General features: G+C 47.8%; 4 protein-coding genes and 1 non-coding gene across 5 annotated transcripts; all 5 read right to left on the minus strand.

Moving 5' to 3' along the window:
* Window positions 1–944: 944 nt before the first annotated feature.
* Window positions 945–2,444, minus strand: BO87DRAFT_404749 (uncharacterized protein; the record flags this gene model as incomplete). The annotated part of the gene is made up of 5 exons (XM_025625884.1): window positions 945–1,498; window positions 1,567–1,723; window positions 1,778–1,944; window positions 1,997–2,288; window positions 2,367–2,444. 5 exons carry the CDS (start codon window positions 2,442–2,444, stop codon window positions 1,032–1,034), a joined length of 1,161 nt encoding a protein of 386 aa, XP_025482545.1. The 3' UTR covers window positions 945–1,031.
* A 1,854-nt stretch (window positions 2,445–4,298) lies between these two features.
* Window positions 4,299–6,356, minus strand: BO87DRAFT_413801 (uncharacterized protein; the record flags this gene model as incomplete). The annotated part of the gene is made up of 5 exons (XM_025626596.1): window positions 4,299–4,771; window positions 5,067–5,132; window positions 5,622–5,762; window positions 5,927–6,116; window positions 6,283–6,356. 5 exons carry the CDS (start codon window positions 6,354–6,356, stop codon window positions 4,322–4,324), a joined length of 921 nt encoding a protein of 306 aa, XP_025482546.1. The 3' UTR covers window positions 4,299–4,321.
* Window positions 6,357–8,467: 2,111 nt separating this feature from the next.
* Window positions 8,468–8,539, minus strand: BO87DRAFT_t105. Its single transcript has one exon. It is a non-coding gene; the product is annotated as a tRNA-Gln (tRNA).
* A 54-nt stretch (window positions 8,540–8,593) lies between these two features.
* On the minus strand, window positions 8,594–10,076 carry BO87DRAFT_451855 (FAD binding domain protein; the record flags this gene model as incomplete). Its single annotated transcript, XM_025628474.1, has 3 exons — window positions 8,594–9,071; window positions 9,137–9,518; window positions 9,593–10,076. The coding sequence occupies 3 exons, from the start codon at window positions 10,074–10,076 to the stop codon at window positions 8,594–8,596; spliced, it is 1,344 nt and encodes a 447-aa protein (XP_025482547.1).
* Window positions 10,077–10,327: 251 nt separating this feature from the next.
* BO87DRAFT_329080 (DUF3712 domain-containing protein) lies at window positions 10,328–12,250 on the minus strand. The gene is made up of 4 exons (XM_025620245.1): window positions 11,709–12,250; window positions 11,223–11,644; window positions 11,037–11,161; window positions 10,328–10,985 (listed from the first exon to the last, which is right to left on the minus strand). The coding sequence occupies exons 1-4, from the start codon at window positions 11,942–11,944 to the stop codon at window positions 10,458–10,460; spliced, it is 1,311 nt and encodes a 436-aa protein (XP_025482548.1). The 5' UTR covers window positions 11,945–12,250; the 3' UTR covers window positions 10,328–10,457.
* Between the last annotated feature and the right edge of the window lie 154 nt (window positions 12,251–12,404).

The raw sequence follows: 12,404 nt of genomic DNA on the forward strand, positions 1-12,404 counted from the left end.
GTGTGCGTGCGCGTATGTCATGATTATTCTTATTCTTCTCCCCCATTGTAGGGTGGTTGGGGCCGTCTGTACCGGGTGAGCTGATCGGATCGGATCGTCAGCTGTCAGCTTACTATCTTCTTACTTGACTGGTCTTATCCTGACCACTTGGCTGGAACTAGTAGAGTCGTGGCATGCAATGAATTCAATTCGTACCTTCGTTCAATCCCTTGGCTAGAAGGGAAAAAAAAGAAAAAAAAAAAAAAAGAAGGTCCTGACAAAGATACCTGCAGGAAGGATCCGAGTTCGAACAGACAGACAACACAACCGAAAGGATTCAAGGCCCTACTTTTTACACCTCGCACCGGTTACTTATGAGGGACCGTTATCCATACCATTTAGAGTAAAGTAAGCACTTATCCATACCACTTCAGGTAAGCTGTACGTTGAACGAATGGGGATAAGGTATTAAGTACCGGTGGGGAGTGGATATTAAACGGCTTGTCTCAGGATTCTTATGGGGTCAAATGGTGTGGATGGATCCAATATCTATTCGATCCTAGTGCACCTCTACTACGTAGTACTATAGTAGTTCGTCATTTACCGACGGTAAAGATCTTGTTACAGATATAGTATTAGCTAGATGGGTGTTCAGACTTGTGGATTTGTCAGGTAGCTTACTTTCCTGCGGAATTCTGTCCGTTGCATATTTGTTAATTAATGGAGTTTTTGGCATGTTTACTCGTATGTCTGACTGACTCGTATGCGTCAGGTGATTGGGGCTCGTTTCTACTTTCTGCTGGGGGTTCTGACTTTCTTCCTTCTTGGCCATTGGGGACACAGGCCCGTTGTGATTTCTATCGTTCTTAGAGCGACTTCTCCTAATTTTGGTCTTGGGAACTGGCTCGCTGATACACTTGAGTGATGTCTCCATTGCTTGAAAGAGTACTAACGAGGATGTGTCTTGTTGCAGTCTGCTAACATTCTATACCTTTTTCTTTCTTCCTAAACTCCCTTTGAACGCCATACCTCCTATTTCCTCGCGACTATCATTAGGGAAGACTGTAAGTCAAGCACTCCCCAACCAACCCCCGAAGCTGGGGAACCCGCTGCTCCAACTCATTTGACCGTGCTTTCCATTTAGGGTATTCTTTGGTACCAACGCGACTAACGCGCCAAATGGACGCAATTCCAGATCCCACAAAAAAAGCACAGGACCCCAAGAACGCAATTGGGAACACGGCAGGGAACGCTCCCGTCAAGAGAGCAGATCCAGCACCGCCAACCCATGATGCCGCGGCAGCAGTCCAGCTTGACAGGAATATTCTCGTGTGCAATTCGTCAATGGCAAACTCGAGGGTCTGTAGGCGAGACGCGCACACGAAAAGCAGCAGTCGTCGCAGGATGTCTTTTTCATCAGGGTCTGGCAGGATCATACATGCAAGTCGGATGGTGAAGTCGGAACAGTTCCACCAGATCGGGTCATAACATCCCCATGCTGTTCGCAGGGGTTTATAGACTAATCGACCCGCTTTGATTAGCTCTGGTAGGTGGCATGAAGGTCAGAGGGGCGGGGTGTTGACTTACACGACTCCATTATTGCTTCGTTGTCGTAAGTGACCAACCCGATCTCAACGATCCCATCTATGCTCCGAATCTTCTCCTCTCCCCAGCAGACGCCACCTCCTTTCTCGTCAGTTATGTTGGGACCGACGAGCTCGAAAAATGATCCATGTTGGACTTTCTGCAGGAGGTTCGTTGTTCCATCCATTCAAACCGCCTCTGGCACCAATTAAACGGCAAAATGACGCATGAATCCGGGTGGTTCTGGAAGTGACTCAGTCTGGTTTCTGTTCCGGTAATTCCTGGGAAAGTCGCCTTCAATCCCTATGGCATCCTTGATTGCCTTGTAGGATCTGCCCGACTTTACTGTCACAACGAGGACGACACGTTTGCACCAAGCATCTGTGAGAATGAGAACCATATCATCAAACTGAAGTTAGAGGGAGGAACATACTTCGCGCCTGTCCATAATGAGCGTGGCTGGTCTGTTGCTCGCAGGTAAACCATTGCTTGATAGCTTTGAATGCAGCCATCACAAAGCCAAAGAGTTCCAAGGTGGCTTCCTGGACCTCTTTCATGACAGCCACCACCACTGGACAGACTTTTGCAGAAATTTCAACCGTCTGTGCTCTTATAGCTTCCCATTTGGCCCTGAGAAGCGTTAGAAGATGTCTCCAAGCGTCTGAGCGCTGAGAGACAAACTGCCAGAACAAGGCACAAGCCTTCTCTTTCAGCCATCGAAATGTCTGTACCGGAACGTTTCTGATTTATATCAGCCCAACGATTATGGATAATACAACAGTAGACAAGAAATTGAGGATGACCTTGACTCCGTCAAGCTTCACTGCGCCTGCCAAGAAGATCAGAAGGAGAATTTCAGGGCGTGTGTATATCCTGCTCATTCTCACTTTCTGGGTTGAACAACGACAGGTTTAGCCAGCAGGGATATCGGGTGCAACTGTCCGAGAAAGATCAAGCGTGAGATGGGAAATAAGGAGAAGGATAACAGAGCGCCTGCGGCATGAGCGGGCTATATTCAGATGCTCACTACAGTGACCTAACTGATTGGCCTTGTTCAATTGGCGTAGCTCGACCACCCAGAGCCTCATCGCTTTCCTTTGAGAGTCAAGCCTTCGCCACCATCGGTTCTTTTCTCGGTTTTGCCCTAACTCCGATATCCGGTCGGGGGTATTAATTCGAGGTTATGTCGCATCATAAGATACTAAGTATTGTTGGTCATTGAGCCCTGGGGCTCAGCGCCTACGAGCGTTTACCCAGCGACGCATCCTATCCAATCAATCCGAGATGTAGCAGACTAGTTTCATTGGCCATAAAAGCCCCGTTGAATTGTGTCTCTGCATACCGATAAAAACTCTGTCAAGATGATCCAGTTGGTTCGATTGATCGATTGCTTGGTCGGTTGTTGATAGTCGTCGCTCAACCGGGCCTCAAATACGCCGATGTCTGTTTTCCGGCAACCTTCCATACTTACAAATGTATTCTTGGTCTTCTGATGTGCCTCATTTGTTATTGAGCCGTATTGATTCAATACCTCTGGTGCCGTGTTGCCGATTATCAGCTGGTTGTATACTAACTCCTGCCACCCGCAAAACATGGAAACAATACGTTAGCACAGGGGTCTCCGTACGACAACCAAAGTTATTGTTTGGATTAATTACACAAAAAAGACTTTCGTACCGGATTGCACTAATTATCTGATACTGGATACAGTAATGATTACATCGGGACTTGGGATTTTCTTCCGACTATCTCGACATTGAGCATAAAACGCAACATACACAGCTACGGCTAGCCGAAATAGGCAAGTTGGTTTATATTATTGTATGTATTTAAACTTTTTCTAATTTATTTTTTTGGTTCATCATCCATTAGTTCTTAGGTTCTGTCTCCTTTCTACCTTTCTTGGTTAAATTCATTTCAAAAGCTATTTCCGTGAGTCAATGACTGGCTGCTTTCTTCTTAGACTGGAGAAAACGAATCCTTGCTATCCACACAGACACTCATTATATTTCTCTCTTTTGTTTTCTCTCTCTCTCTCTTATTTTATTTATTTTTCATTTTCTATTATTAAATTTTTCTTCCTTTCTTAACAATATTATCTTTCACTCAAACGCGATGGCTCAGGCGCTCTGACTCAGTCAGCTCTTTCATCTTCTTCGATAATCGAATGGATGATTGAAAAAGGTAAGAGATGAGGAAGGGAAAAAAAATTACTCTTCTCACCATGACATCTATGCAGCCTATTCTAAACTTATTGCAGCTAGGGTAAAGTGCTAGGGTAAAGTGGACAGTAGTAGATGGCCATGAAATATACTGCTAAAGAAGCAAATATGTTATGATTAGATAGACCAGACAGAGTCGATATCAATCATTATCAACCTTCTTATCAACACCCCATTGGGAATTGATCACCGTCTTGATACACCAGCCTCCAACTAAAGCTTGCTTAAAACATAACGAGAATATATCACCTTCTCCATTTATTCAAGATACATCGCCGTATCAACCTAGTAGACAGACCTTCCCAGAGGAAAAACAAACCACAGCACGACATCCTGTCGATAGAAGTAAATAAAAATGTGTGTGATCTTTAAAATAAAAGAAGCCCAGAACACAATAAAAACCAAGTCTCTTTTTTCCAGTACACCATGCACAATGCACCATGGGTTTCCATTCCCACCCCCCCCCCCCCAACACACACAGAGAACCCCCTCTCTATTGCAGGGTTCCATACCCTGCAATCACCCAAGAAATTGTCCTAGAAAGATAGATAAGGATGATAGATTCCATCATAGTATAAGGTTTTAGACGCATTGGCGAAGTCGTGCACGTTAGGGTCGAGGTCGTTGATTGCCGTGAAATCTCGACGTTCAGCAAAGAGGGGACGGCCAGCTCTCTCTGGTAGAGAGAAGGGCGACCCGGCACCGGAGAAGAAGAAGGTTATCGTTCTGTGGCCGCCACCGGTGTTGCGATCCGCCAGGTTGATCCTCGTCGAGTTCGGTGTCGTCATCGTCGACGCGGCACGGTGTGGTAGGGCGACGAGGTGGAGTGACATTTGCATCGTCGGACTCGCTAGCGGTGTCATCTGCATCGCTTTTGTTAGCAGTGTCGGTGCGAGAAAGTGGAGCGACATTCGTGTTGTCGGTCTCGTTAGTGGTGTCGTTCGCATAGTCGGTTTCATTCGCCGTGTCGTTGGCGTATCAAGAGCCTTGACAGGAAGTCAATGCTTCTTAGCTAAGGAAATGGCATGTAAAAGAGAGATATTTTCAAGAAGGGAGTGAGGAGCTGCACCGTCAGCTTTGGTTAAACCTGCTGCAGCTCAGATATATACCATTTCCTTGTTAGATGCTCCCAATTGTTAAGCTAAGATCACCGTCCAACCCTGCCGTGGTAAAGTCTTCGAAGGTCTTGGTCAACTTGAGATTATTTCCAAGTGGAACAGTTAGCTTGGAATTCCATCTGCTCTCTGACTCCTGACTATGCTAGGAGGTTCGTGGTCTAACCAGTAAGTTTGTTGCGTGTTTTGTCTTAGCTAACTTGGGCGCTTGTGAAGGTAGGTTCGTCCCAGGCTGTGAGATGTTGTATAAGTAGCTGGTCACTTTTTGGGAGCAGGCCGCCACAGTGTCTTCGCTTCTCTCCTTCTTCGTTAAATCATCTGTTTTCCGTCTTAATGGAGGAAATGCAGAGATCAATCGAGGAACTATATGCTGCTTCGTATTGTCTTTCCGCTTCCGGTGAGGGTGGCGCCCGTCCCGGGAGCCAGAAACAGGTATTGTACTATCATTGATAATATGGTGTGTGGCATGATCATTGGCTTTTGGGGAACATGGCTCTGCGATGTGAGAGCCGGTCAAATATGTCTCATTTGGCGCATCTAGACTAGAATTCTGAGCCATCAGGCTCAGGTGCGCATCCCTTATAAGCTTGACCCCCTAGGGACCGTCACACTGCGATTGGAGATGAGAAGGGCGTTAGTATCGGATTCATATTGCCTAAAATTATTAAAATGCGTTAGTTCAGTTGCAAGGACACCGTAAACAGGCAGGAATACTACTAACCTTCTCCAGAATGGTGGGAGCCAAAGGAGCCTCTTCTAGACTGGGGAAACCGAAACCGAAAGTTTCCACGTGGACAGATACCCATTGTATAGTATATATGACATAGTGTCCATGTTTTGTGAAGTGTACAGAGCAGATCTTCTAGGATGTATATAGGCAGCGCTTGATTCCAGATTGCTGTCCCTCGAAGACCTTCTCAGCGCTCTTCCAGGTTTATCCGGCCAAGGCAGGTTTGGCCCAGTGAAGTGCGATTACTTCTTCTTGATATGGACAACCCATGCCACTTCTTCTTGAATTGTACATACCACCCTGTGCCAGCCGTTTTTGTCGCCAATGTGCCGGACTAGGGATATTTGCCTTGGTAAGTACGCGCCACAGTGGGAAGAATTTCGCAAGGATAATTCCTTCTTCTTCTTCTCTTCTTCGGCGCTTTCGCAGTTTTCAGGGCCCGAGTTCTCATAAAGGCAGAAGCCTTGATCCGTCATCTTCATCCCACTGTCACACAAGAAGGGTATCATATCTCAGTTGTTCTGGAGACTGGGCTTTTGTCTTCCTTGTGTCCGGGGACGACAGGGCAAAGTGTCGAGAGCCATGTCAGATGGCGGGCTTGTGAATTCCATTATAGTCTTGCGATGCCAGTATTTTGACATTCATAACAGACCTACGAAATAGGTAGTTGTTCGGTATGAAGATGACGGTGTCTTCGTCTAAAGAAGGCGAGGCCGCACCCATCATTGCTGCTGGAGAAGAGTAATCCAGACAGCGTTTACAGTGGATGTAACTTTTCCACCATTATATAGGTTTTCGCGATGTTCTTGTCTCTTTGGGCTGAAGCCGGATGGCATATAGAACCGACGGTTGTCAGAGGCACTAGCGGCCTGGTCAAGCAAACCCCGATCGGCTGCCCTAGTTGGCACCCATCTTTGGTAAAGTTCTTGTGTTGACGATGCAATTATAGAACCTGGTTTGTTAAGGATATTGCATGTCTTCTTTTGGTGCTCTTTTGTTCTTTGTCAACATCAGTGTCCCTCTAGGCTACTTCAGGAAACGTGCTAGTTCCGACTGGTGCCATATGCAGCGGGCGGAGCCAGACCCCAAAGGACCACGATCGCCTGCCGTAGATGGTACCCTTCTGCTTGTATCTTTATATGGTGGTACAGACGGTGGCAGGTCTGGATCGATTAGGAGTGCTGTATCTCTTTCTGTTGAGAAGTCTTTTAAGGTCTCTCAACATCACCGTGTCTCTCTAGGCTAAAGCCAGAGACGTATATATATTTGACGACGGTGTTTGATGTTCTCGCAGGCTGAGCCAAAGATTGAAACTGCAATCGGCTGCCGCAGATGGCACCTCTCTTTTCTTCCGTGTCTTTAATAAATGATACAGACTTATATCTCAGGTCTGGATCTATCAGTGCTGCATCTCTTTGTTGAGAACTTCCTTGTGCTTTCTCAACACCTGCGTTCCCTTAGGCCGAAGCTGGGCATCTGTATAAATTTGACGGAGCCTCTCAGGTGCACTAGCGGCTTGGGTCAAGCAGTCCCGATCGGCTGTTCCAGATGCCATCCTCCTTTCATCTGTATATTTTATGATGGTATAGCGTTGTTCCAGTCTTCTGGAGAGTGCAGCACCTCTTTCGTTATGAGCTCTGTTGTGAAGCCAGAGATAGGCTATATAAAATTAACAGGTGTCAGAAGCAGCGAGCTAAATCCGACAGACCGGCCGACTACAATCGGCTGCCCTAGATGGCACCCTTTGCCATCTGCATCATTCTATGATGATACAACGATGAATCTGGCTATCCCGAAAGTATCGTGGTCCCTTCGTTGAGAGTTCTTTCGTGCTGTGGAATCTAGATAGTGTTAGGTTTTGATGCTATCTCATAAGCTGTTATGATGGCATAAAGTATGAAGAAGTAGAAGAAGGAATATGGACATACCATAAACGATCCAGCCCAGCTGTTTAGCTTCCTCGCTGCCGGGTTTGCAGGCCTTCTTTTGAGCCTATATACCTAGTATGAAGCAGGATATGCTATTGCCTACAACCGACAAGGGTCCGTAGTACAGCTCAATCATATTTTGAACGTGTTGCTAAGTAGATCAAAACGATATATCGATGGCCATTCAGCAGATGGGCTGACTCGAATGTTTCAACAAAAGTTATCAGAGGATATATAATGATCAAGCATGAAGCTATATCATAGTTGATGGTATAATATAACTTAGTAATGATAGTAGTTCTACTACTACTGATAGTAGCTGCTTGGAGATAGGAAGATGAGAAGGGGAGAAGAGGGTTGACACCAGGTTTAAATATTGCTTCTCACGTGAGCCGTCATTCAATGCTTCTTCGTGCATATAGCATCATGTTGATACCCTACCTTAAGCGAAGTGCACAAGCAGTAATTTGAGGAGAGTGATATACAATATTCAATCTCCTAAGGGATGTGACGGGTTTACTGTGCAATATTCCAGATGCACCCGTGAATTTGGTTGCTGCTATATTGCCGGATTCACGCATCTCCAGGATGACGTGATTCGCGTGAATTCAGGAAGCAATGACAAGCGAAGCTATACAAACCCTAACGCACTGCAATATTCTAATGATAATATATGTAATTCTTGCAATTTGTTGTGAAAAAATACATTACTTGCATTGCCAGCGAAGAGTTGTAGCATTCACATCGAAAGCGTCCTCCAGGCGTTCAAATCGTTAATAAAAAGCCAAACCGGATGTAGTCAAGCAAAAATGCAACCACATTGCCAGGAAATAGGCATTTACGCTGATCGCATTTTCGATTATCATCAGAAAGTGATATATATATGGAAGGACAAAAAAGAAAAAGGAAAGGTCGTGCCCGGGATCGAACCGGGATTGCTGGAATCAGAATCCAGAGTGATAACCATTACACTACACAACCGAAGTTGATGTCTGGGCATCTACTTTAGTTACTATATTCATGTGTAATGCTAAACTAGCTGTCTGTTTGGCATTGTCTACAGCGACATGATCCAACAGCAGAATGCAGGTCAGACTCTCTCTTGGAATCCTCTCCCCCACCATGATCCAATTGATCCACCTTGTCGCTCTTCTTGATCCTCCTCATCTCCTCAAAAATTCCATGGTAGGTGAAATTGAACTTTCGGAACCGATAAATCTCCTTCGCCGAGTGCCTCGCCGTAGCTTGCGAAGTATTCAACTGGATCTGCGACGCCCGCGGCCTGCGCACACGATCAAAGTCCTCCAGGATAGTAGGAACATTCTCCCTTGTGACATGGTCTCCAATAAAGAGCCGAAATCCCTCTGCATCTTCAATGGCCTGGCATCCTCCCTGTCCCTGATGAGGCGTCATGGCGTGCGCAGCATCGCCGATCAGGACCGTTCTTCCTCGGATATACGTGGGTAAGGGGTCTTGCATGCGGAGTTGCCAGAGCTTAATATTTTCTGCTGCGCTGTAGCCATTACCTACATGTTAGCGCACAACATATAGCGTATCAAGGGGAAAAGAGGGCAATACCCGAAATACTTAAGTACCCAGTCCGGAAAGTCCGTATATAACGAGATCATCTCGTCTTTGTCACCTGGCGCAGACCACGAGTCGGATGACGCTGGGGTCTTGAGCATATTGTCTGGTGCGAGCACAGCGAAGTTGAGGATCTCGTAGTTCCGACACGGGTACATGATCACTCGTCGCTCCGTAGGGTCGAGGGCGTATACACCCAACAAAGTGCCTGGCTTGCTTGAGTCCATTATCTCAGGTACTTCTCCATTGTGCAGCTCGATGACCTTCTCCCGGGACATGGTGAACCGAAATGCAGAAGAGCCCGATGGCTGAGCGGTGATGTATGCGTCGTCGTTGACGACGGGGCTGCGCATGATGGATCGGATGCCGTCCGCGGCTGTTCATTGTTAGTATTGCATCATAGATCTTATCCAAGACCAAGTAGACCAGGGAGGGAAGCATAGAACGAACCAACAACAAGATCCGCCTCCACCACCTCCCCACCCTCCAATATCAATCTCCCCTCATCAACATCCCCATCTACAACCCTCGCCCCAAAACGCACTGTCGCCGGTTCACCACTCAACCCCAACTCTTCCGACGGCGCCGTAGCTAACCGCAAAAGCTCATCTCGCAGATCCACCCGATGATGAAATAACCAGTCTGTCCCGAACTCCTGGACGTAATCGTGGATGGATTCCCGCGTGAGCTCGCCTTGCTTGTTGTACGACAGAACCCGAGTTACTGGGATGGAGCACGCGCGGCGACGATCAAAGTCTACACTGTTGAGGATGTGCACGGCATTGGGACCGAGGTTGATGGCGGCCCCGGCCTCGGCTTTGGCGGCTTCGCGCTCGTAGATGGTCACGGTATGTTGCTCGCGGAGGATGCGGGCGGCGAGACAGCCGGCGAGGCCGCTGCCGATTATGGCGACATTCAGGCTGTGTGGTGTCATTATTGGGTGGGTTGTTGGAGTGAGGGATGGTTTGGAAGGGAGGGAGGAGGGGATAGTTGAAGACAAGGATGGAGGGTGAGGTCATGGGACGGTTCGGTTGGTGATGCATGCCCTTGCGGGTGTGTCTTGCATCTGAATGATCAGGGGGGTAGGGGAAAGATGCAAGGGTCTGTGACGAACTCTGTTAGATAATGTAGACTGATTCGTTGGATGCAAGTAATACTTTGGGTATACTTCAATGAGTAAGTCTGCTAATTGGTAAAAATCCCACCCTCATAACTCCAAATCCAGCTCAGGTATACATTAACAGTAAGAGTACCAACAGGATATACTATAGATAACGCCAGCGCCATCGCCCAAATCAAACACTGAAATCCAGTATCATATCTCGTAAGCTCCCCTCTTCATCAAAGCCTTCAAGACATCGACCACTTCATTCCTCTTCTCCTTTTGCCCCAACATCTCCAATGCCCTTCGCCCCAACGATGCCCCATCACTATCCGCCTTGTCCTCACCAACAGTAAACGTCTCCCCACTATCAGTAGTCATGTTTAGCCCCGCGAAGACATTGGTCCCATTGGGATGCAAGATGCCGCTTAGGGTGTTGCTGATCAGCGACCCTAGCGGCACTTTCGCCGTCATGGTCAGATTCTTCATGACCTCCGTGTAGTACGGGACCTGAACGCCCTCGTACTCGACGTTCGCACCGACGGTCGTCAGACTCAAGTAGCCTTCTTTTATGGAGTCGCTTTGTTCACTTAGTATAGGGCCAATGTTCTCGATGAGTTTGCCGAGATCCAAAATCCCTCGCACGGGTGAGGAGTGGTTGCCTGGTCTAAGCACGAGGTTGTTGAGAGTGCAATTTCCGAGCGTGAGGTTGCCGCTGAGGAGATTCATGGTGGTGTTGCCCTGACTTCGGTTAGAGTTGGCTGCAGTGCATAAACCTATAGGAAAACTCACGATTTCAAGAGTCATCACGGACGGGTTGGGGAGAGTGGCGTTGGCGATCAGGTTGGTACCGTCGGATTCAGCAGGGAGAAGAAGTTTTGGATCGGAGATGGAAAAGCCAGCAAAGGAGTTCATGGCTGTCATGTTGAAATATGGAATTAGCAGTTGATAAGTATATTGGAGGAGTAGGAGGCGCACTGTTTTGCTTAATGTCCTTATTCAATGTGATCTTGGACTTCAGCTTCCCGATGTAAGCAGTGACGGGAGCCTTGACGGACAATGGAGCATGAGGCTCGAAGACCACACTGCGAACATATTGCGTCCATTGGTAGACATCCAAGGGAGTAAATTGGTTATCCACGGTGAGGGTTGTGTTCCCATTGATTGTAGCGCCGTCCATGTACAGCTTTGCCCAGGTGTTGTTCTCCGGGAGAAAGCGATTGAAAAGTGAGAGCGTTATGTTGTTCATGCGCACAGGGAAGCTAATAGGCAAGTCCAGGGCAGAATTGATGCTGAGCTGGATGGAATTGGGACGTGGTTGGAGTACGTCGGCGTGAACGAGGATGAGAGTACCATTGTCCAGGACTCGCTGGGCAATGGCGGGAATAATCAAGCAAAAGCTGAGAAATCGTCAGTTGTCGCCCAAAACAGGATGAAGACGAATTAGAAAGGAGGGAAGCATACAAAATGGGCAGAAAAATCGCCAAGAAAATAATGCCCCAAAATGCATAGCAGCACCAGAACCGAGCCCAATGGCGACGCAGGGTCTGCGATCGCGTACGCTTCACTGGCTCCAAGGAGATGGAATGGGCCGTCTCTACATGTTCAATTTCCAGGCCTTCAGTGGGCAGAGGACCACGATGGATACCCAGGGCGTATTTGGCCTCCTTGGAGGTGAGATAGGTTTTCTTCTCGTCCATGGTGATGTGGCCCTTGCTGCTGGGACGGTCGCCGGCGAAGAGGGGCGGGAACCGGGGTGCTTGATCTGATATACTAACGGCTGATAGGGAGTCATTGGCAAATCCACCGACTAGTTAAAAAACTTCGCTATCGTCGTGATTCTCGTATACACCTGCCGCCCTCGGAATGCAACCCTCAAGCCCCTGCCATCTCTCTCCGCAAGGATCGTCCCGGAACCCGTCGATCAGTGTAAGTGGGAAATTGCAGGCCCAATGATGACCCATGGATTGGGTTCACATGCGGCCTGGTCAGGGCGACGATCCGCCCGACTATTGAGAACCGCGGTTGAACGTTGGTTTTGGAGCCCGGTTTTGGAGGCCGCTTTTAGGGCATCGCTCGAATTTGGGTTGAAACGGGGGAATGATCCACTGCCTTCTGGGGACGTCGGACTCTTTGCCCGATGGGGATGCGGGGATGCTT

Source organism: Aspergillus neoniger (genome assembly GCF_003184625.1).
Source record: "Aspergillus neoniger CBS 115656 unplaced genomic scaffold BO87scaffold_7, whole genome shotgun sequence".
Taxonomy (NCBI): Eukaryota; Fungi; Ascomycota; class Eurotiomycetes; order Eurotiales; family Aspergillaceae; genus Aspergillus; species Aspergillus neoniger.